General features: G+C 40.5%; 1 protein-coding gene across 2 annotated transcripts; it reads left to right on the plus strand.

Annotated features, from left to right (window-relative positions):
* Positions 1 to 27: 27 nt before the first annotated feature.
* Positions 28 to 18,659, plus strand: CHCHD7 (coiled-coil-helix-coiled-coil-helix domain containing 7). Of its 2 annotated transcripts, XR_002302252.3 has the most exons (6): positions 28 to 203; positions 3,820 to 3,940; positions 5,270 to 5,359; positions 10,722 to 10,820; positions 15,546 to 15,735; positions 17,068 to 18,659. XR_002302252.3 is itself a non-coding variant. In XM_020812966.3 (5 exons), exons 3-5 carry the CDS (start codon positions 5,306 to 5,308, stop codon positions 15,648 to 15,650), a joined length of 258 nt encoding a protein of 85 aa, XP_020668625.1. In that variant the 5' UTR covers positions 28 to 203; positions 3,820 to 3,940; positions 5,270 to 5,305; the 3' UTR covers positions 15,651 to 16,876. The 2 variants fall into 2 exon arrangements, 1 of the variants encoding a protein (XP_020668625.1); XM_020812966.3 differs by lacking the exon at positions 17,068 to 18,659 and having other exon boundaries at positions 15,546 to 16,876.
* The last annotated feature ends 3,220 nt before the right edge of the window (positions 18,660 to 21,879 follow it).

Genomic DNA, 21,879 nt, shown 5'->3' on the forward strand with positions numbered 1-21,879 from the left:
CCCGCGGCGAGCTCGGCGCTGCCCGTCAAAGTTTCCGGCGAGAGTGATTGGACGACTGTATTGTCACTTTCGGCCGGGCTGCGGGGCCAGAAATGGGGTAGGCTGCGCTTCTTATAAGGCGAGTGCCCGAACCGCTGACGTCTTTCGAATTGGAGGCAGCGTCTCGGAGCGCGGTGGGTTGGTGTCGCTGGCGTTCGGTGGAGGTGAGTGTCTCCCGTGGAGGCGCCGCCGCCGCTGCCTCTAGGCGGGGGGTGGGGGTGACTTGGGCGCGGACTCTTCGGCCTCCCTCCGTCGAAGCCCTCGAATGACAAGAGGCGCCCCGGGCTCGTTTTCCCAGTGGGGGAGACCTAGGCGGCAGCGGCGGGGAAATTTGGTGCCGAGGAAAGCCCCCCACCCCCACCCCGCGACCCTTGGCTGCAGCCCGGGAGGCATAAACTCTGCCCTGCCTGCCTGCCTGCCTCCCGGGCCCCGCTTGCTCGCTCCGTCGCTCCCTCCCTCCTTCCCCTCGTCTTTCGTATCCTTGTTGCCCTTCCTGGCTCGGTGACTTTCGTCGTGACCCTGAAACAAGAGCGACTCCGGTGCCCTTGGTGTGTGTGTGTGTGTGTGGGGGGGTTTCGTTTCTTCGGCGTCACGCGGGTTGGATGCCGGCTTGTCCCGTCTGGACCGCGTGGAAGCCCTTTCCGATTTATTGCGGCAGAAGTCGAAGGGCGGCGGGTTGGTGGTGGTGGTGGTAGTGGGGGCGGCGGCGATGTTAAATAGAAAGCGGTGCTCTCTCTCCTGTCACTTCCTGTCGCCTTATCTTATCGTCTGGAGTGATTTTTGCTCCCGTTTGCTCTCAGCGCTTCCCATCTTGTGTGGGTGTGGCTGCAGACCGCGAAATTCTTCCCTTTTCTGAAAGTGAATTGGGGGTGGGGGGTGGGAAGCATCTTACTTAAATGTGAGACAACCTGCCCCTTTCGTGGTTGTGGGCTTCCCGGAAGGGTTTGGTTGGAAGCCGACCCCCTATCCGTGTAAACAGCGAAAAAGAAAAATGAAATTAACACATAAACGTAGCAGGTGACGGTAGGGTAAGGTCTCTATTACTAGAGTTGAGGCGGGGAGACGGGAGACATTTACTGTAAGGAGAGCAGAGAGCTCTACTTTTAGAAATAAAAAAAATGGGTTCCAGCTTCTGTTTACAATACCTTAATTAATATTGTAAATGGTATTGCTGGCCTTAGCAAAATTGCTGCTGTTATCCATTTCTTAGGCAATTCTACTCCTGGGCTCTCAAGCTTTCTTAATTTCTGCAGTGTAATTTAGGGAGATGCCACTTTGTTGCTGTCATTTTCAGGAATATTTATTTAGCTATCCAGAGATGATACAATGTATAGGGTCATGAAGGTGGATGGATGCTTTCATAGCCCATAAACATATTACCTCATGTTCATATATACTGACTACCTACTTCTTCCCAAACTGGCCATGTGTTTTTAAGTTTACAGAGAAGTTGAAAATTATTTGTTTTGAAAACACTATAATTATTTTGTGCATTTGTACGTACTGTACTGTGATACCATATTTTGTTATTGCAATTATGGGAGGTGGAAGCCTTCACTGTTACCTTGGAAAAATTATGGGTTTAAATGTATAGTAGAGATGGGGCTTTGATAGCTAACCATAAAGCTGCAAGCTTTGCTTGAACATTGCATTAAAACTGGAGGTGCACAACTTGTAGGCCCCACATAGCTTCTCTAAAGTATTATGGACTCCAATGACCCTTGCCATTAAATTTGCCTTTTTTTTTTTTAGCTTAGCTTGAATTTTTAAGACATCTGTACTACTTCATTGAATCATACAAGCCCCCATTACCATCCCCGGTATGATAACCAAATGCTTGCTTTGTGTCTGGTATACTCTGATAGAAATTTTTAGCAGCCATAATAATGATAATTTATAATGGTCAGTGTCCAGGAAGATAAAATCACATAATACAAGAGACATTGGTCAAGGCATAACACCGTCAATGCACCCTCTGGCTGTTTTATGACATTAAAGTTAAAAAGTTCAGAGTTAGCCAGTGGCATTGAAGGATATAAAAGCTTTTAAAAACATCACAGCAGTCATATGATATAGGATGAAATTAGGAGACCCATATAACTATCAGTATGCCACCCCAACTCTCCTAGAAAGTAAGTTAAACAAGATCTCTCTAACAAGGGCAGGGGCACTCAAAGACCTTATGTGGTCAGGAGACTGTGGCAAGCTGTTGTGGTAGCGAGGGAAATGATAGTATAAGAGGACATGCCCCTGTTTCTACTTCACCACCATCATAAGGATATAGATGATCAGAACAGGGTACCCCTTGAAATCTCCCTTCCAGGAGATTAAAAGGCAACACGTTAAATCTGGCTAAAGTAAAAGCTCTTCTCGATTTAGTTGGTGTTATACTGGTCATATAGGAGGGGGAAGTATAACAACACTGGATTTGTCAAGTGAACCTAAATGTTCTCGAAGTAATATACAGTATCCCAGATCCTTTGCTTGATGTCTTATTCTGCATTGGCATAACCCATCACTATAAGGGTATTTGGGAAAAAACAATTAGCAGAATGTTGTTTTTGGGTGGGCTTTGGCTGTTCTATTCACAATTGAATTTGGTGAACACATTGTCATTTGGCAAATACAGTGGAAAAGTCCTTCCCATTTGATGCTGGGCATTGCCAATACAGTGGTGCCTCGCAAGACTATTGCTTCGCGTGACAACGAATTCGCTTTACAATGAGGTTTTCAGAGTGATCTTGCGCTTCGTTTAATGATGTTTCCTATGGGCGATCTTCGCTTTACAATGTCAGGGTCCTTGCCTCGCAAGACGGTTAAATTTTTGGTCCCTATTTTTCGCTTTACGATGTTTTTGACAGCTTGGTCTTGCTTCGCTATACGAGTCTTAATGGTCTCTGTTTCGTTAGATGGCTGTCTTCGCTTGGGAACTGCGTTTCGCTTAACGATGTTTCCTATGGCAATTTTCGCTTTACAATGACAATCTGTTCCCATTGGAACGGATTATCAGGTTTTCAATGCATTTCAATGGGAAAACGTGTTTCGCAAGCCAATGTTTTCGCTTAACAGCGATTTTCATGGAACAAATTAACATAGTCTTGTGAGGCACCACTGTATCTGTATCCAGAAAGTTATTCTGACAGCTGATTTCAGAGGGTCTGTCCTTTGTATGCTAGAAACCAGGGAACCTTTTAGGATGTGCTTTGCCCATTGCTGCTGTATAGTTATGTTCCTGAAAGTACAGTTTGCTACTCTTGACGGGAGAGTGAAGTGAGTATATTCTTCATTTGAAAAAGAGGGTGGAAAAGTAAGAAAATGTTGGAAGAAAAATGTTGTTAAAATAGTGAAGTGGAGCTAACATTAAATTGAAGAGAAGGGTGAGGTACAGTGTTGGAGGACAATGTTAAAATAACGTTTTAGAATAAAATGTTAAAATAATTTTTTGTTACATTGAGTGATATACACAATGTAGATTGAGGGTTGGGTATCCATGCATGTGTGCACTCCAGCTTCCAGTAGATATAATTATTGGGGCTGAAAAGTTATGCACCCCTGCATTAAGCTGTAGTTTAGCACAGCAGAATGCAAGCTATGAGGACTGACAGGAAACATGTGCTTATCATTGTAATAATAGTAAGACTAGAGTTTTTCAGATGGAACCAGCATGTCGAACATTGGTTGTTTTTCATTCTAGATGTTCATTTACATTTCAAAGTTTTGCATGATTTAGAATTTTTTAATAGATATTTTTGTGCTTTAACCTTTTGTTTGCACCTGCAGAGAGTACAAATGTTTTATTTGAAGAAAAAAAATTGAATTTGAGGCATGTGAAAAGTACTTAAGGTTCCACTACATTGAAATCTTGCCACCTTCCTCCTCGATTGCACTCTTGGACCAAAAAGTAATTGATTTGCTTTCTCTTATCTCTTTCCAACTTGAATAATTTGATTATTGATGCTTATAATGTTATGTTTTATATTGTTTTATTATATATGTTGGAAGCCACCCAGAGTAGTCAATTGACTAGATGGGTGGAGTATAAATGCAATTAATAAATAAATTACATGTAAAGATACTTGCAGTCTATGTCATTTGAAAATATGACATAGAAAATTGTGAAAATATTGCTCATTCGGTAATGTAAGTTGAATGTTTTAGTGGTATATAAACTTGTAAAGCCATGGGTTGTAGAACCTTTATCAGTTGCCAAATGAGCTACAAAAGGTTATCAAAATGGATTTTCTGCCATAGCAAAGTTCACATGCCACAGGCACAGCTGTTGTCATATGTGAAGAAGCAGATGCACCATGAAGACAGAGATGAGCTTGTCAGTGTTAAGGAAATGGAAAATGTAAGCAGATTAGTAACTTGGTGGAGATTTATTTATTTTGTTCGTTGCCTTTCTCCCCATGAGGGAGAAAGGCAATATTAAACTAGCAGAAAAATGGAAATTGTTGGTGTGGCAATCTGTGGTACCAAGATAACATTTGATTGAAGCAGAATCACATTGTTTTATTTGACCTGTGTACAAGGATGAAAATTGGGGTTCTGCAAGTATTTTTGTCATTGTAGAATGAAACTATTAATAAATCTTAAATCTCTAAGTCAGAACAATAAAATAAAAGCAACAAATTGTGTTTTATGTATTTGGCATTTCAAACTATGATTAAAATAATTCATTATGTACATATTTGAACTTAACCAGTTGCAGCACTCAATGTTACTGCCTTGAGTCCTGAAGGAAAGAGGTTTGCCAGAATGTGAATGGACTGTGCAACAGTATATTTTAGAACATTGATTTAAAATGGTTCTGTCAGGTATTTCATAACAAATACTCCCATGTTGTTCCAAATTTAAAACTGTGGAAAATGGGGGATTTGCGCTGCCTTTTCATCATGCTAACCAAATTCCCTGACTGAGACTTATATGTATATATATAAAGATATAACCTATTAGCCCGTTTAACTGATGGTACTCCTGTAGATACGACCAACCTAGGATGGTTTCTGGAACTCCATCATTTGAATGCAAATCAAATTTTTAGAGCTAGCAACAGTGACTAATATTAAATACTGAACTTAAAGGTTATGTGAGGACTCACTTATGCCCTGTCCTTTTTAGTTAAATGTATTGTGGCTAACACATGTTGTAGAAAATGCCAGAATTATTGCTAAAATGGAAGCTATTCTTTTTTAGCTTCTCCTCAAAAAATCTATTTCTTGTCTTTCAGCTGCAGTTTTTTAAAAAAAGAAACGTAACCCAACCCATGTCCAAAAAACCGCAAAGATTTCTTGATCCTGATACAAACCCCTGTTTGCCGGTAAGAAGCTGAGTTTTTGTTGTTTATCGATTCATTTGCAGAGACTGTGTAGCATAGTCTCTGCAACAGGTATGTTTTTCCTTTGAAATAAATAGGCTTACCGTATTTGCATAATGGATTCTGAAAGAATGGTGAGGGCGGTTGGAATGTGTTATTTAAAGCTTGATGTCTGTTTCAACATGTTGTAAAACTGTAATTAATGGGAATTTAAAATGAAATGTTTTCATATTTAGAGTTTTTTCAGAATAAAAAATTGCTTTTCCACCATCAATCATATTGGAAGGGTTACCTTACCTGTGCATGGCTGAGTAAAGCTAGTCCCAGATAGTTTGTGAATATTCATATATTTCTCTTCCCTTTCCATTTTTTAATTGTTTGTTTTAAATATTGTAAGTCACCTTGAGTCCTCTTCAGAAGAAAGGCAACATATAAGTATTTTAAATAATTTTTCTTTAAAATTTCTTTTATCTACTGTTTGAATTAATTATTGAAAAAATCAACCATTTGGATAATACATGATATACACTTGTATAACAGTCCAAGCTTTTCATTTCTGTTAAAGTGGGTGTCAGTGTAATTTCATCTGACAAATTTTAATTGGAACTTGCAAGGACTCCTGTGAGAAAAATGTAGTTAATAACATGTTGTGGCCATCCATAGCTAGATATCTGATAGGATGACGTCCTTGGTTCAAATCATCCTAGAAGTTATTTTCAAAAGTCTGCTTCAAAGTATGAGATACCTAACTACTGAGTAGAAGTGGATGTATTGCACATGTGTCCAAATTGCACTTTAACATTATTAAGAAAAGTCAGAATTACTAGTTAATTTGACTTGTTAGATTAAGCAGGTCCTTTTATAAAAAGAATAGTGCCTTTCAGAAATGTAATTTGTGTAAAACTGGTTTAGAATCCAGTAAATATTTCAGAGAATGTGAGAACAAAATAGCCATGCTTAATCAGACCAAAACAATAGCTTGAACAGTATCCTGTTCATACAACGGCAAAATAATTGCATGGATGCATCAATGCATTGTTCCTGTGTTTTTCAGCAGCCAGTTTATATTACCTCTGTTGCTGTACGGAATGTATGTCCTTTAGAGAGGGGCGTCAACCACCAGTTTGTCCAATAATTGTTCTATGATTCTGAGCTCTACGTTCTCTGGCAGATTTCTGGTCAGAGGCAGTGCCCTGGCTTCCCTGGCCTGCTTCCTCCAGGTGCTGTCTGAGTGGGCGCTTGCCAGTGGAAGCAGGGCTCAGAACCATGAAACACCTGCTGGACCAGCAGTTTGTGCCCATCTCTAGTATCCATTGTGAATAGAAGTCTCCAGTAATCTCGGTGTCCTATCTCCTTACGTCTAACCAAGTTTGCATTCATCACTACATCATTTGGCAATGAATTCCACACTCCCCCACTGTTCACCTTCAGTAGATCATCTCCCAGTTCTAGTAGTATAAGGGACAGGTTTCCTACCCACATTCTGCACACCATACATACATACATAAGAACCCTATATAGTGGCTTCTGTACTCACCATTTTTCCATCCGAAATAGTTCCAGACATTGCAGACTTTCCTTTACAGAAATTAGGACTTTCAAAGGCTAACTATACTGCAGCCCTGAGATCAGTCAGATTGTCATTTTCTTTCTTTTTTCTTTTTTGCAACTCTACAGCAAATCTTTTCAGCTGCAGTGCCCTAGTATTTCTAGGTTTGGACCACCTTAGATTTGAATAATGGCAGAAGTCATGCTGTTGAGTTAATATTGTAAATTTGCAGTTTTCCAGTCTAATGACAGGTCATTTGATTTGATTGTTATACTGGCATTCTCTTGGCAGTAGCTACAGCCTTATCATAAATAGTAGAAAATCATATGATGGAATTGTTTAGCAAATTGGTCAGCATGTGCAATAGAAATAAGATAACTCCTATGGTACTGGCAGTTCTATTTTTAAAAATTTATTTTTCTCATTTTGCTCACTAAGGAATCTGCATTTCTTAAGGCAGCTGCATGTCAGGTTGACATTTTAATCAAGCTGTGTACCATAGCCCAAATATTCCTTTCTTGGCTCACTAATATCTCAGTAGTATATATGTGATACTGAAGATTTTTAGTCCTATACCAACACTTTACAGTTGTTTATATTGAATCGCTTTTGTCATTTTACACCCCATCCCACCGAATTTGGAGAATTCTGTTTTGTCCTTTTACAATCTATTTTTGTTCAGAACTCCCTAAATTTGGCATCACTGACAAACATAGCCATCCGACTGCTAACTTTAATTAATTTATGAACAGATTTAAAACTTCCCTTAGATATAACAATACAGATCCTTGCCTGATCTCACTTTCATGTTCCTCCATTGCCATTTATTCCTGCTTTCAACTCTGTGCTTAAAAGTTTCCAGATTATAATAGCATATATTCCATGGCTGAGAAGTTTGATCAAGAGACTTTACTGAAGGACCCTGCCAAAAGCCTTTTAGAAGACTAAGTAAACAATAACCAAAATCCTGTTTACTCTAGCACTAGAGTAGGCCCATTGAATTAATGGGAATTTGATATGTCAAGTACCGTATTTGCCGGCGTATAAGACAACTGGGCGTACAAGACGACCCCAACATTTCCACTCAAAATCTAGCATTCCTTACATACTCGCCGTATAAGACTATCCCCTCCCTCTGCCTTTTACCCTGCCGGAAGGGCCAAAGAGGGAGGAGAAGGAAAGCAAGTTTCTGGGGTGGGCTACCAGCTGGCTCAAGGCAGAGGCCAGTGCCTGCTCGCTCACCCAGCCTCTGGAAGTCTCCTCGGGAGCCTGGTGCGGCGGTGGTGCTGGCGACGAGCGGGGCGGCGCTGGCTTGTTGCAGGTGCCGTTTGCTTGCCAGCTTCTCTCTTGCTTGCTTGCTGCAACAGATTAGCAAGCAAGCAAGAGAGAAGCTGGCAAGCAAACGGCGCCTGCGACAAGCCAGCGCTGCCGTGCGAGGCTCCCAAGGAGACTTGGTAGGTCACAGGGAAGAAAGAGGCGGCACTGCTGCTGCTTTCTGGGAGGGCAACTGTGTCGAGGAAGTGACTGAGCCGGTGGGGACTGAGCTCCACCCGCTTCCTGGGCTGGGCTCGCCTCTCCATGCTGCTTCCTGCTGGGCGCCTGAGAGCCGGAGCCGCCCGCTGTGTCCTCCTCTTCCTCGTTCACCTCTCCTCTTTTCTCCTTGCGCTACATGCTGCCTGCTCTGGGTGCACCCGCAGTATAAGAAGAAACACCCCCCCCACTTGGAGGCATGTTTTTCAGGGCAAAAAACTCGTCTTGTATGCCAGCAAATACAGTACTCCATCAGTTCCATTGTGTCAAATTGGGCAATTCTAACTGCAGTTTACTATGCTGAAATAAGTTGCATTTAGAATAGGCCCATTTGAATCAATGAAATGTACGGAGAGTTGACTCACGAAATCTGTTGGTTCAGTGGGCCTATTCTTGTATGATTGATTGCACTAAACAACAGGATTTTGGCCATTGTCCGTTGGATGATGTTTAATGAGATTTTCAAAGAACTCTAGTAATAAACTTTCAAAGAGCTTCCTTTTGCAGAGATCCTGCTAGTCTTTTTGCAGTTGGGCTTTTTAAGTACTTCAGCATTACATTTTATTCTGAGCCAGAATGCATAAGATGCTAATTATTTCAATTGAAATTTCATGAATCTTTTAATTTGAAAAAGCAATCCAAATGGTATGTGTTTTTGATACTGGGGTTACTGATCCAATTCCAATGAAATTTATCCCATTGTTCACAGTGCCATGGTGCTACTTGCTCACAAGAGGACATTTCTGTTGATGTTTTTACTTAGGTTTTATGAACAATTAGAATTATCTAGTCCAGATTTTTCTTCCTCCCTTTAACTTTATAGTCACTGAGAAAAGTACGTACATTTATGTGATTTTTGTAATTTTTTTCTTTATTTTTCTGAAATTTTAATTTCGTGTGTTGAATGTAATTTGTAATATATTAACGGCACCAACATGAGGAGGTTAATATTCAGTCTTCTAAGGGGAAAGTGCTTCACAGTGGAACAGATGCAGCTGAGAAAAGCCTCCATGTTCCTCATACTGAATCATTCTGTCTGGTGGGGCATAAAGTAGCCTCCCACCCTGCAGATCTTTGTGACTGGGCTAGTTCATATAGGGAGAGGTATGCCCTGAAGTATATAAGTGCCAAGGGTGAACCTTGAGCTCTTACTGGAAGCATATTGGTAACTGATGCAGTTTGTTCAGAATTGATGTCATAGTGGCTCTGAAAGGTATTCCTGCTAGCAGTGGCATCTTGAGCATGTTATACTGTAAAGTAAGAAAGTGTTCTATGTATTTTATGAAAGTAATGGGGAGCTAGGTAGGTAACCTGGTCAATTTTTTAAATACTAAATTATCTGTGCAAAGTTTTGGAACTTACTTACTTACTTACTTACTTACTTACTTACTTACTTTATTTATTTATTTATTTATTTATTTATTTATTTAGGAGAGAGTAATGCAACTATAGCCTGTCTGTTACATGTGCGTTTTTGAGCTTCACATAGATGGTTAAGCTAAGCAGCTGATTCTTTGAGTTTGGCATATAAATCTTGAAAGCTGTTAGTATGATACACAGTCATTTTTCCTGGTAGGTTTGCTTAGACACGCATCCTACTGAATGCAGCATAACATGCCTTATTCTAAGTATACTTGAGGTGCTGGCGCAGAGCAGTCTTCTGAGGAAGAAGATACCGTATAAGGAATACTGAATTCAGTATAATATTTTTTCACTTTTCAGTCTGTATGATTACAATGCCTATGGAGAGCTTTGAAGTAACTGATTACAAATAATATGATTATAAGGAATGGCCTACACATTTACAGTAAAACTAGCAGTGAAACAAGTTTTCAGTGCATTGTAGTTGCTTTCAAAATATACTTTTTGAGAGCATTTTTAGAGGAAAGTTTACATAATTTTTTCAAGCTTTATGCCATTTTGTCATCAGTCCTTAAGTGCTGATAAAGAAAGTATTTCCCCCTTTTTTGTCTTTTTATACATATTTGTGACGTGTGTTATCAACATAGGCCGCTGAGGGGACCAATGAGTATTTCCCTATACTGTATGTTTCTGGCATGTTGTTTGTGACAGCATAACACATATAGTGCTACAAATTACTTGCTTGCTTGGGGTAACTAAGGACTGTCCTGAAGCAGTGAGTAACACAACAAACACATTTGAAATGTAATGTTCCAAGCTCTCAATCAGTGTTTCAACTAGTGTAGATAGCAGTTTTAAAAACTGAGAAAATAAAGCCTTGTATCTTTGTTGACTCTTTAACTGTGATCTCTTTTTGTATTCAAGGAATCAGATGCTTCTAACAAATGTCTGATCAAGACTAACTATAGTAAGGATATGTGTGCCCCGTGTTTTCTTAGGTACAGAAACTGTAGAATATTTTGGGTAAGTAGATTTGCAGTGCTTTTCATACATTCTCACTGCAATGTTTGTAGTATTTTTATTTATGAACATGCACATTTATGGAATACTTACTTATTTATTTATTTAGATTTATACCTCACCCATTTAGTGGACATACCACTACTCTGGGTGGCTTACAAAATATTATTAAAACTATATAAAATATGCAAAACATATTAAATGAAAACTAATATTTTATTATCCCCCAATAAAATCATCCATCTGAGACATAAGATGGTAGACAATGGGCCAGCATAATTTTACGAAAGGGTGGTGCTTGGAAAGGCCTGGGTAAAAAGCCAGGTTTTAATGTGCTTGCAGAAACTCAAGAGGGTGGGGGCCAGTCACATTTCCACAGGAAGAGAGTTCCAGAGCAGAGTGGCCACTACTCAAAAGGCCCAGTTTCTGGTTGATGCCTTCTGGGCCACTTTTGGAGTGGCCACCCACAACATTAAAGATTGGGAGGTGTGGGTGGGATGGGAAGATAACCTGAGGGAGAGGCGCTCTGACAGGTAGCAAGGTCCTAAACCATAAAGGGCTTTATAAGTTAGTATCAATACCTTGAATTTGGCCCAGAAGCATTCTGGCAGCCAGTGCAAGCGAGCCAGGACAGGTGAAATATGGTCAAATGTAGATGTACAGTGGTGCCTTGATTTATGACCATCCCTACTTACGACCATTTTGAGTTACGACCAGCTCCGGCTGCTAAATTCTACAGTGGTGCCTCGCTTAATGAGCGACGAAATCGCATAGCGAGGGTTTTTTTTCGATCGCAACTGCAATCGCAAAGCGATGGCCCCAATGGGTGAAACTCGTATAGCGAAGGTCGGTGAGCGTTTCGCTTACCGACCTTCGCTTTGCGACCCGCGGATCAGCTGTTCATCGGGTCCAAAATGGCCGCCAGAACAGCCGAAATGGCCGCGCGCAGTGTTTTCGCGCCCTCGTTAAGCGAGGGGAGGGTGCGAAAATGGCTGCCGGCTATGGGAAGGCTTCGTTAAACGGTGAGTTGTCAGCCGATTTGGAACGCATTAAACATCGTTGGCTTTTTTTGTTCCGTTTAACGAAGTATTCACATAGCGAAGATGTTGGATTTAATAGCCTGGGGGACAGATCTGAGAGAGAGCTACCACTCCCTCAGTGTCCACCCAGGTCTCTGCTGTACATGCCAGGTCAGCCTGCATTTTGTTCTGTAACTTAAAGCATTCTTTGACATCTTCAACACTGGCAAGTTTTATTTTTATGTCACATGTTCAGCTGCAGAAGTATAGCATCTGTAGATGGACATTTATACAGTAATTGGAGACTAGGAGTATAGAATGTAATGGAAATGTATCATGTGGTGAGTGGTTGTTAAATAACGTTAGGAGGTGATCTCATTACTATGCAAGTATCTGTCTAGAGAAGTTACACACCCTGTATCTGAAGATGTGGACTACAGTTCACGAAAGCTTATGCTAAATAAAACATAAATAAATCTTAAGGATGCCACTGGATTCCATAATTTTTGATGCAGTGGGCTGCCTCCTGGAGAATAAGGTTTATGTTTACAGTTTGTTGCTGATACTCAAAAATGAGTTTTAAACTACTGTGAGTACAGTGGTGCCTTGATTTACGAACTTAATCCATATTGGAACGGTGACTGTAAGTCAAAACGTTCGTAAGTCAGAGCACCATTTCCCACAGGAATGCATTGAAAACCGATTAATCCATTCTGGCCGAAGAAAAAAATACCAAAATAAAAATAAAACACTGCAAGTCCCATGCTGGGACTCCAAAACAACAACAACAACAAAGCACAGAAACATGCCCCCCAGCCCAAAACTACCCTCCAAAACCCACCCAGAACAACTTTTTTAAAAGAAAAAAAGCAGCCTCCCAGGGGTCCCCCGCCGATCACTGCCTTTGGAGGCCTCCTGGGGCTTCCCCGCTGCCATGGGAGGCCTCCCAGGGGTCCGCCGCCGATCGCCGCCTTCAGGCCTTCCTGGGGGTAGACCAGGCCTACCAGGGGAAGCCCCCCCCCCGGTAGACCGGGCCTAACAGGGAGGGCTTCCTGTGGAAGGCCCAGTCTGCCCATCAGGAAAGCCTGAAGGCAGCGAGCGGCGGCGGCGGGGGACCCCCGGGAGGTCTCCCATGGCAGCGGGTAAGCCCTGGGAGACCTCCGAAGGCAGCGATGGTGGCAGCACCGGAAACCTGGGAGGCTCATACTCCCTTTCCCTAACCATTGGGGTGAAAGAGCTACAAAGAAGCAGTCTCTTTGCGACCAACGGTTAGGTTTTTGAATTTCCTGCCCTTTTTCCCTGCCCTTTTCCGTTCGCAGGTCAAAGCTCCGTTTGTAACTCAAAGCAATATTTCACATCCGGAGCTGTCCGTAACTCAAACATTCATAGGTAAGGGCGTTCATAAGTCAAGGCACCACTGTATATGAATATAATCATTTACAGTGGTCCCTCGACTTACGAAATTATCCGTCCCAGAAGATATTCATAAGTGGAAATGCTCGTAAGTCGAAGCACCATTTCCCATTGAAATGCATAGGAATGGGATTAATCCATTCCAGCATTTAAAAAAAAAACACACCAAAATAAAAATAAAACTCTGCAAGCCCCTGGGGCTTCAAAAAAAAAAAAAAAAACAAATCAAAACATAACCCCACCAGCCCAATTTCACCCTGCAAAAGCTACCCAAAACAGTTTTTAAAAAGCAGCACCTTACCTCCACCGCCACTACCCGGCCTGGGCTTCCGCCGCTGCCGGGAGGCTGATGATTGGGGCAAAAGAGTTACAAAGAAGCAGCCTCTTCGCCACCAACAGTTTGAATTTCCTGGCCTTTTCCCCTCCCTTTTTCAGTTTGTATGTTGAAGCTCCATTTGCAAGTAGAAGCAAAATTTTGCAACTGGAGCTGTTCATACGTTGAAATGTTCGTAGGTAGGGGGCGTTTGTAAGTCAAGGCACCACTTTATTTATTAAAATGTGCATGTCATGCTTTATATCTAAAGATCAAAGGACAAGGCACAAGCAAGAAAAAAGCTTCAGAATAGTTCGAAATGGTTTCTGCTATATAAAATAGTATAAGCTAATTCAACAAAATTGAAATAGTAGGCACCATCTAGCCAACGCATTATGATGGGTTTTGGATAATCCAGTTTCCTGAACTTGTGTATAGATTTGATTTTATAGAATAGTACAAATGTTGTGGCATAGATCAGGAATTACTGGAGATCAAATCAGACCTAGTTTATTTTGTATTCTCAAAGACTTTAATGGCTGGGCTTTGATAGTTGTTGTAGGTTTTCCGGGCTGTTTGGCCGTGTTCTGGAGGTATGACCATGTTCTGAAAAATCTCCAGAACATGGCCAAACAGCCCGGAAAACCTACAACTACTATCTAGTTGATTTTGTTTGAGACGGTAAGTTAGCTGGTAGACATAGCTAGATATTATACTACACTGCTCAAGCCACTACACAGTTCTGCTCTTTTTCCATATAGTAATTCCACAACCTGACATACGAAAGCAGTGGCAGACATTTGAAGTTGGGATTTAATTACCCCATCACATTGCTGACCGTTGTCTAAGTAGTGAAGCAAATGTCCGCATATGCTTGAAGAGCAGCAAGTCAAAGTACAGTACAGTATGATGTTCCCCAAGTATTTCTAGCAAGTGCAAAGATTCCTGCTTTATATTTCTGTAAGAAATCATTTCAAGACTAACTTCCATCTGCAGATTGTTAAGTAGCCATTCCTGGTACAAATAGTAAAAGTTCACTAAATTTGTATTCTGCTTCATTTATCAATGTTATTTGTCTTTGACCTACTTAATGCTAAATTTGTATTTTTCATGTTGATGGGTCTAGTGCTGTGGTTCTCAACATTAGGTAACCCAGATGTTGTTGGACTGCAGTTCTCAACAACCTTCAGCACCAGCTGTGTCGACTGGTATTTCTGGTTACCAAAATACCTGGGTTACCCAAAGTTGGGAGCCACTGGTGTAGTGCCTAGTGCTCAAAAGAAAAACAAACAAAAACCTCAAAGAAAAAAAATGCTGTTTTAATATGAGTTTTTTTATTGATCCTAATCAAGTTTGATTTCAGCAAGAAATTACTGTTTTTAATTAACAAATATATTACTGTTTATGATCACGCTGTATTTGATAGTTTATCTGTTTTTATCTGGTTACTCGGATATACAGTAGGGTCTCGACTTACGAACTTAATCCGTATTGGAAGGCAGTTCTCAGGTCGAAAAGTTCTTAAGTCGAATCTGCATTTCCCATAGGAATGCATTGAAAACCATTTAATCCGTATCTGCTCTTTTCGTCCATAGAAACTAATGGGAAGCTTCTATTCTGCCTTCTGCCACTAGAGGGAGATATTTTTTCTTTTTTTCCTTCTGAGATGACTTAGCTTTAAAAAAAAGGGAAAAAAGAGTTTGTAACTCGAATCTAAGTCCGTAAGTCGACTCCATATATTCCTATGACAGCGGTTCGTAAGTCGCAATGTTCGTATGTCGAGCCGTTCGTAAGTCGAGACCCCACTGTAATGACAAGTTTTCAATCCATTGTTATAGAGCAAGTGAGAAAAATTTGTCAGTAGTATAAATTTGAATTGCTCGAGATTGCTTGGAAGTCTATTCACCAAAACGTGTTAATAGTTATATTGTTGTTAATGAATTTGATTACAATTGGTAACACACAGGTTCTTTGTATTTCTAGAGCAAGATCATGGCACAGAGAAGAAGAGATGGAATTCAGCCAGCTATGCCTACAGCAGAAGAGAGAGAAAATATCCTGGCATCAATTGGAAAAATGCCATACTGATATTGCTGTGTTGCTGCATCAGAATATTCAGTGGTTTTTATTGTTAAAAAGTACTTCCTGAAGAATGTTTAAAACTACTATTATGGTAGGTATTTGTTTTGTTGCTGTCATCTTGAACATCTCTGTACGATAGCCTTCTTAACTTACAGTTTAGGTTATTACTCTATAAGGTGATCTTCATTCCACCCAAAATAAAAATCTGAGGATTGATGACTATCTGTAGAGAAATGTGCATGACATCTGAATAAGAAATTGAATTTTTATGGCCTTTGTCTGTTTATAACATAAATATTCAAAATGTAGAGTCCAGCAACATTGCAAAGGGTATGTTTTCAGAAATGCTATTGGTTTTAAAAAGCTGAGACGCCACATTTGGCAAAGTATGTTGATCCTTTTTTATGTTGAAAAAGAGTAGATCATTGGGCTTGTATATAGTAAGTCATTTTTGCCATTCAGCTGAAAGAAGTGCTGAAAGAAAAGGCATTAGTACTTGCTGGTGTGGTGTTTTTCTATACAGTCCTGCAGACCAATCCACTGATATCTTTGCTATCATATTAGATAATGATAAATAATAAAAACTACTATGTTTTAAATAGTGTTTCATATTATGATGTGAACTAACAGTATTTACAGATGTTGTTGCTATACTGTTTTGATCTTCCCCACAAGGGAGGGAAGATCCCACGGGGGGGGGGGAGGAATCTTCCCCACAAAGGGAAGATTAACCATATTCTAGCAGCATTTATAGGTTACTTTCTATTTGGAATCAGTGTTTCTTTTTATGTTTTCCAGTCTATTGCTAAGAAGGTTTCAGAATAGCCATAATGAATGTTTTTCTAATATTTCCTGATCCTTCAAGGATCAGGAGAGATCTGTTGCTCAGAAAGGCCAGCTTTCTAATTTACACTAGTGTTGTGCAAGAAAAGTGCGATTAGAACTTGACAAAATCCTGTTGATGATTTACACAAATCAGATTTCATGACCTTGTGGCAAATTGTTATTAACCTAATGAGGTACTGTGGTATTACATGGCATGTGCCTGATTGAGCAGTAGGTAGGCAGCTAGTAATGAAACTGGTGCTTTCCGTATTAATTAGCAGCAATTTGTCAGAGTGAGTTATACAGTTTATCTTGTGTACATGGAAATTATCAAAAGGTTTCTGCTAGTAAATGCAGTCATCATACATTCCCTCTTTGAAAATAAATTATCTGTGGTATTTAAAAAATTGTTTTGGTCTTCTCATGTACATTTGTAGAGTTCAGAATTGTAGTCATGCAAGAATTCATGTATGCTAGATTATAGAGTAAATGGAGGATAACAATGCAGAAAGTGAAAAATGTCTCAGCTACTCCAGAACTGCCAATCCTGTTCTAACTTGGCCATTTTTTCTCTCTCCCTGCCAAAGATGCTACTGAGAAATTGCACTGCAGCACTACAGAATATTCACCAGTGTAACACCAATGAAATACAGTGGTGCCTCGATTTACGAACTTAATCTGTATTGGAACGGTGTTCGTAAGTAGAAATGTTCATAAGTTGAAGCACCATTTCCCATAGGAATGCATTGAAAACCGATTAAGCTGTTCTGGCCGAAGGAAAAAAAATCACCAAAAAAAATGAGAACACAGCAAGCCCGGTCGGAAGGCGCTCCGTTGCTGAGGTTTAAGAAGAAGAAGAAACCTCCAAAACAAACACTAAAGCCACCAACAACACAGCACAGAAACATACCCACCCCAGCCAAAACCCACCCAGAACAGTTTTTTAAAAGGAGAAAACAGCAGCTTACCTTCCTGCAGACACCCACCCACACCCACGCGCTCATTCCAAAGCAGAAGGCGGCTTTCCCAAGCCTCTGACCACAATGACACACTGTCTAACTGCTGAAAGTGAAAGAGCTACAGTACAAAGCAGCCTCGTCGCCATCTACAGTTAGAAATCTGAATTGCCCACCTTTTTTCCCTGCCTGTTTCTGTTTGTAAGTGGAAGCTCGGTTCTTAAGTCGAAGCAAAATATTGCAACCAGAGCTGTTTGTAAGTCAAAATGTTCATAAGTAGGGACATTCGTAAGTTGAGGGGGGCACCACTGTAAATCATTTTAAATCATGGGGATCTTTTCACTGATGAGTCTTGCAATGTTGTTGGCAGTATAAGGCAGTTATGGCATAAAGTATCGTAAGTTCTTAAGTACTTACTGTGTGCATTGAACTGTGATTTCTCTAATTTTAATCCCCCCCAAAAGTTCCTCACCTCCTATACATTTTTTAAAATTTATGATGCCTTTTGTTTTCTGCACTCATGCTGGCAGAATCTATATTCTGCATAATATACTGCATAATCAGTATCAGTATATGTTAAGGGTGTTTTCTTTTCACTAAAGCTTAGTCATTTAAAACCATGATCTTTGGATGCTGTGTTGCATTTTTTTTCTGGCTGTGTTTTCCACAGTAGTGTGGTGGGGTGTCCCTACCTAGACAGTGTCCAGTGGTGATTGTCAGCACTGCCTGTTCTGGTTTTGGATGTGTGCTTGGTGGAAACTTAGCAAGGTTTTGGAATGTAATTAGAGTTGGGGGTATTCGTATTCATCCCTGCACAGGTGGAAATAATGAGTGTGTGGCCCCCATAGGGCTGGACTGTCCATTCACAATTTTGCCGCTGCCACCGGCTCCATGGAGGCTTCCTGTTGTACTGTTTCCCTTTTCATATAACCTTCTCCTAAAATGTACAATGGTATTTTGATGGCTTTTCTGATGAAGAGTTTTGGAGAACTCAGAAAATGGTCACTACTGTTTGACATCTGTGATTGTCCTGACAAAGGTACTGCTGCCTTAACGTGCGTTTCCAGATGGATGTCAGATTTATACTAATATCTCCAATTTTTCTATGTGCAGATACTAGAATAACTTGTTTAAAAATATAACAGTTGAATTGGATGTACTTGAGCACAATGTCATACTCTAGAGCAATGTTTCCCAGTTCTCCCAACAATAAAGTTTCATACTTAGAGTAAAATGTTAAAGTAGAATTCATACCCTCTCAAGTGGTTGGAAACTACTTTCAAACTTACTTGTCTTAGTAGGTGCTCACAATTAGCAGAGACAAAGATGTATTAGAATGTGAGACATGTATGCTTAGCAGTGGACCTCTGAATATATACATATGTATATGCATAGATGTACATATACAGTGGTGCGCCGCATAGCGAGGTTAATCCGTTCTGGATTAACCTTCGCTATGGGGAAACATCGCTATACGGAACGGAAAAGCCCATTGGGCACAAAACTCAGTTCTGCGATGTTTCCCCCATCCGGCCGCCATTTTCACGCCCTTGGTAAGCGAGGGCAGGGCGCGAAAACGCTGCGCGCTGCCATTTCGTGCGTCTGGCGGTCATTTTGGAACTGGCGAACAGCTGATTGAAAAAAATCGCTAAGTGAAAATCGGTAAGCAAAACGCTTACCGATGGTCGCTAAGTGATTTTCGCCCATTGGAACTGTCGGTATGCATTCGCATTAGCGATCCAAAAAACGGATCGCTATGCGAATTTGTCGTTATACGGTGCGCTCGTTAAGCGAGGCACCACTACGTACGTACATACATACATACGTACGTACGTACGTACGTACATAGAGGCATTTGGAAAATTTAAATACTTTCTTGATCAAAGATGCCGGTAATATCCTACAAGGAAGTATAAGAGATTTCAGTTTGTAATATTTTCTCCACATTGAATATTCTTGCTACATAAAGTGACATTACCTGACTACAATACAGTCAATTCTCAACTTACAAACGGCTTTAGATACAAACATTTCGACTTACAAACCACTCTACTAGGGAAAAATGGACTCAACTTGTGAACTTTTTTCGAGATACGAAAAAAAAGTGCACGGAACATCCTTCCCCCCCCCCGGACCCTCCGGACCCACCCCTGCAGCAAGCACCACTTTCAGACGCCTCCCCAGGGCAGGGGAAAAGCACCATTTTTTACAGTATTTCAAGCTTTTCCCCTGCTTTCACGCCACCATGGGAGACCTCCCTAGAGGTTCCCGCTGCTGTGATCAGTGCCTTCAGAGGTTTCAAAGGGCTTTCCCCCAACATCGGAGGAAGCCTTTTGAAAGCTCCAAAGGCAGGGAGGAAGGGCAGGAAATTCGAACTTCCCGGCCTTTCTCCCTGCCTTTTTGGTTTGTAACTTGATCTGCGTTCGCAAGTAGGGTCTGCTACTTGCCATGAGATCGGGTTCGTATCCCGAAACGTTCGCAACTAAACGACTTGGGCCCTGGATACCTGAAGGACCGCCTCCTTCCATATGAACCTACCCGGCAGTTAAGATCTAGCCAGGGGGCCCTTTTGAAAGAGGCGTCCCTTAAGGAGGTAAGAGGGACGGTTTGTAGACAAAGGGCCTTTTCGGCAGCTGCCCCCAGACTATGGAATGCCCTCCCGACTGAGATTCATCTGGCGCCGACGCTGATGACATTTCGGCGTCAGGTCAAAACCTTCCTGTTCCAGAAGGCTTTTAATTGAAATAATATTAGCTGTGGGTCTGATGGCAATTTTAATTGTATTTTAATTATTTTATCTTTTACTGTGTTGAATTTTGATTATTGTAAGCCGCCCAGAGACCTCTGGGTAGTGTGGGCGGCATATAAATAAATAAAATAAATAAATAAACTAGGGCCGTTCGTAAGTCAAGGGCCCACTGTACTATTTGTTTTATCAAACATATAAGCAAAGAAACTGGAGAAACCACTGGAAAAGTGGTTCTCAACTTTCAATAACCCGGGTGTTCTTGGATTGCAATTCTCAGAAGCCTTTATCACCAGCTGTGCTCGCCAGGGTTTCTGGGAGTTGTAGTATAAGAACACTTTAGTTACCCAAGGTCACTATTCCAGAGCCTTGCCATGACACATGCATCCACAGAGAAGGAAAATGCAAAGCAATATGATGTCTCTGTCCTGCATATGGTAAAATCTGAACAACGTTTCAGTTAAATGTTTAATTTACTTATATCTTCATAAATGCATGTTTATGTCAAGTATGACTTCACAGGCCACCACAAATATGTACATAAGGAAGCCATCATTTTGATTTATGTGTTAGAGGTTAGTGTCATAATACAGAATTGTATCATTAATGCCAAGAAACAACTAAATTGCATTTCTGTTGGTATTGCTAGGAAAGGTAAGATTCATATTACTAAATTACTTATAGAGCTGTTTTTGATGTTAATAGGAAACATTGTTCATAAGATAACTGATACGGCAGTGTCTGCTAAACATTTAGTTCTGTTTTCAGATTTTAGCATATCAAGATGAACAGACTAGCCTGATATAAAACACAAACAAGACTCCCCGCAATGGAAGCAAAGCAGCAGTTCCTACGTTGGAAAGAATTATCTGTTACTAATATGTACAGAAGAGTGAGAGCGGTTGAAAGATTAGTACAGTCTCTGGATAAATATAGAACAGATTTATACAGCAGACAGTATATATGATAAGGGGTGCCATGTGGATGTTTTTAAGTGGTAAAGTATACATGTGCATTGGCACAGAAGTCATTACCAAGGTTTTTTTTATTTGAACTTTGTCAGATAGGGAAATTATCTATGAGAAGAATGTTCTAGAAATTTCTCAAAATTTTTACCATAGAATTTGCAGTTGGAAAGTATAAAAAATGAATATACTGTAGCTCATGCATTGCTAAGCAAAAGTATTGAGAACAGCCAACCTCTAAATTTGGTGTAGAAAGTGACCTTCAAGATTGTAAAAATGACTTAACACTTCTGTGTTGGTTAGAGGTGAGTGAAATAATCTAATCCTATAGTCTACCATTTTAGCAGCAATTAGAAATTCACTGTCAATATTCTGTAAGGGAACATTGTTCTCCAAAATGAGCTCACCCAATCATTCTCAATACTGGAAGATGCAGGATTTATCTACCGAAGTTACCCATGAGAAGTTGCCACCATTTGAAAATAATTACTCCCCAAAATGAAAAGTTAAGAAACGTCCAGAACCAGAGTAAGGTTTATAATAAATGGCATCCTTTTGCTAATCAAATTAATGGAAATGGAACTTCATATTCATCGCCACTTGCTCGTGCCAATTAATGGAATATCGTGCTTAATAAAATGGTAAGTACCCTTTCCATTGATTAACAGCTTCTTTTCCGGCACAGTTGAAAAATCAGTGATATGCCTCTAATGCTTTGTAGTCTTAACTGGGAAGATAGAACA

This window comes from Pogona vitticeps, chromosome 4, assembly GCF_051106095.1.
Source record: "Pogona vitticeps strain Pit_001003342236 chromosome 4, PviZW2.1, whole genome shotgun sequence".
Classification (NCBI taxonomy): Eukaryota; Metazoa; Chordata; class Lepidosauria; order Squamata; family Agamidae; genus Pogona; species Pogona vitticeps.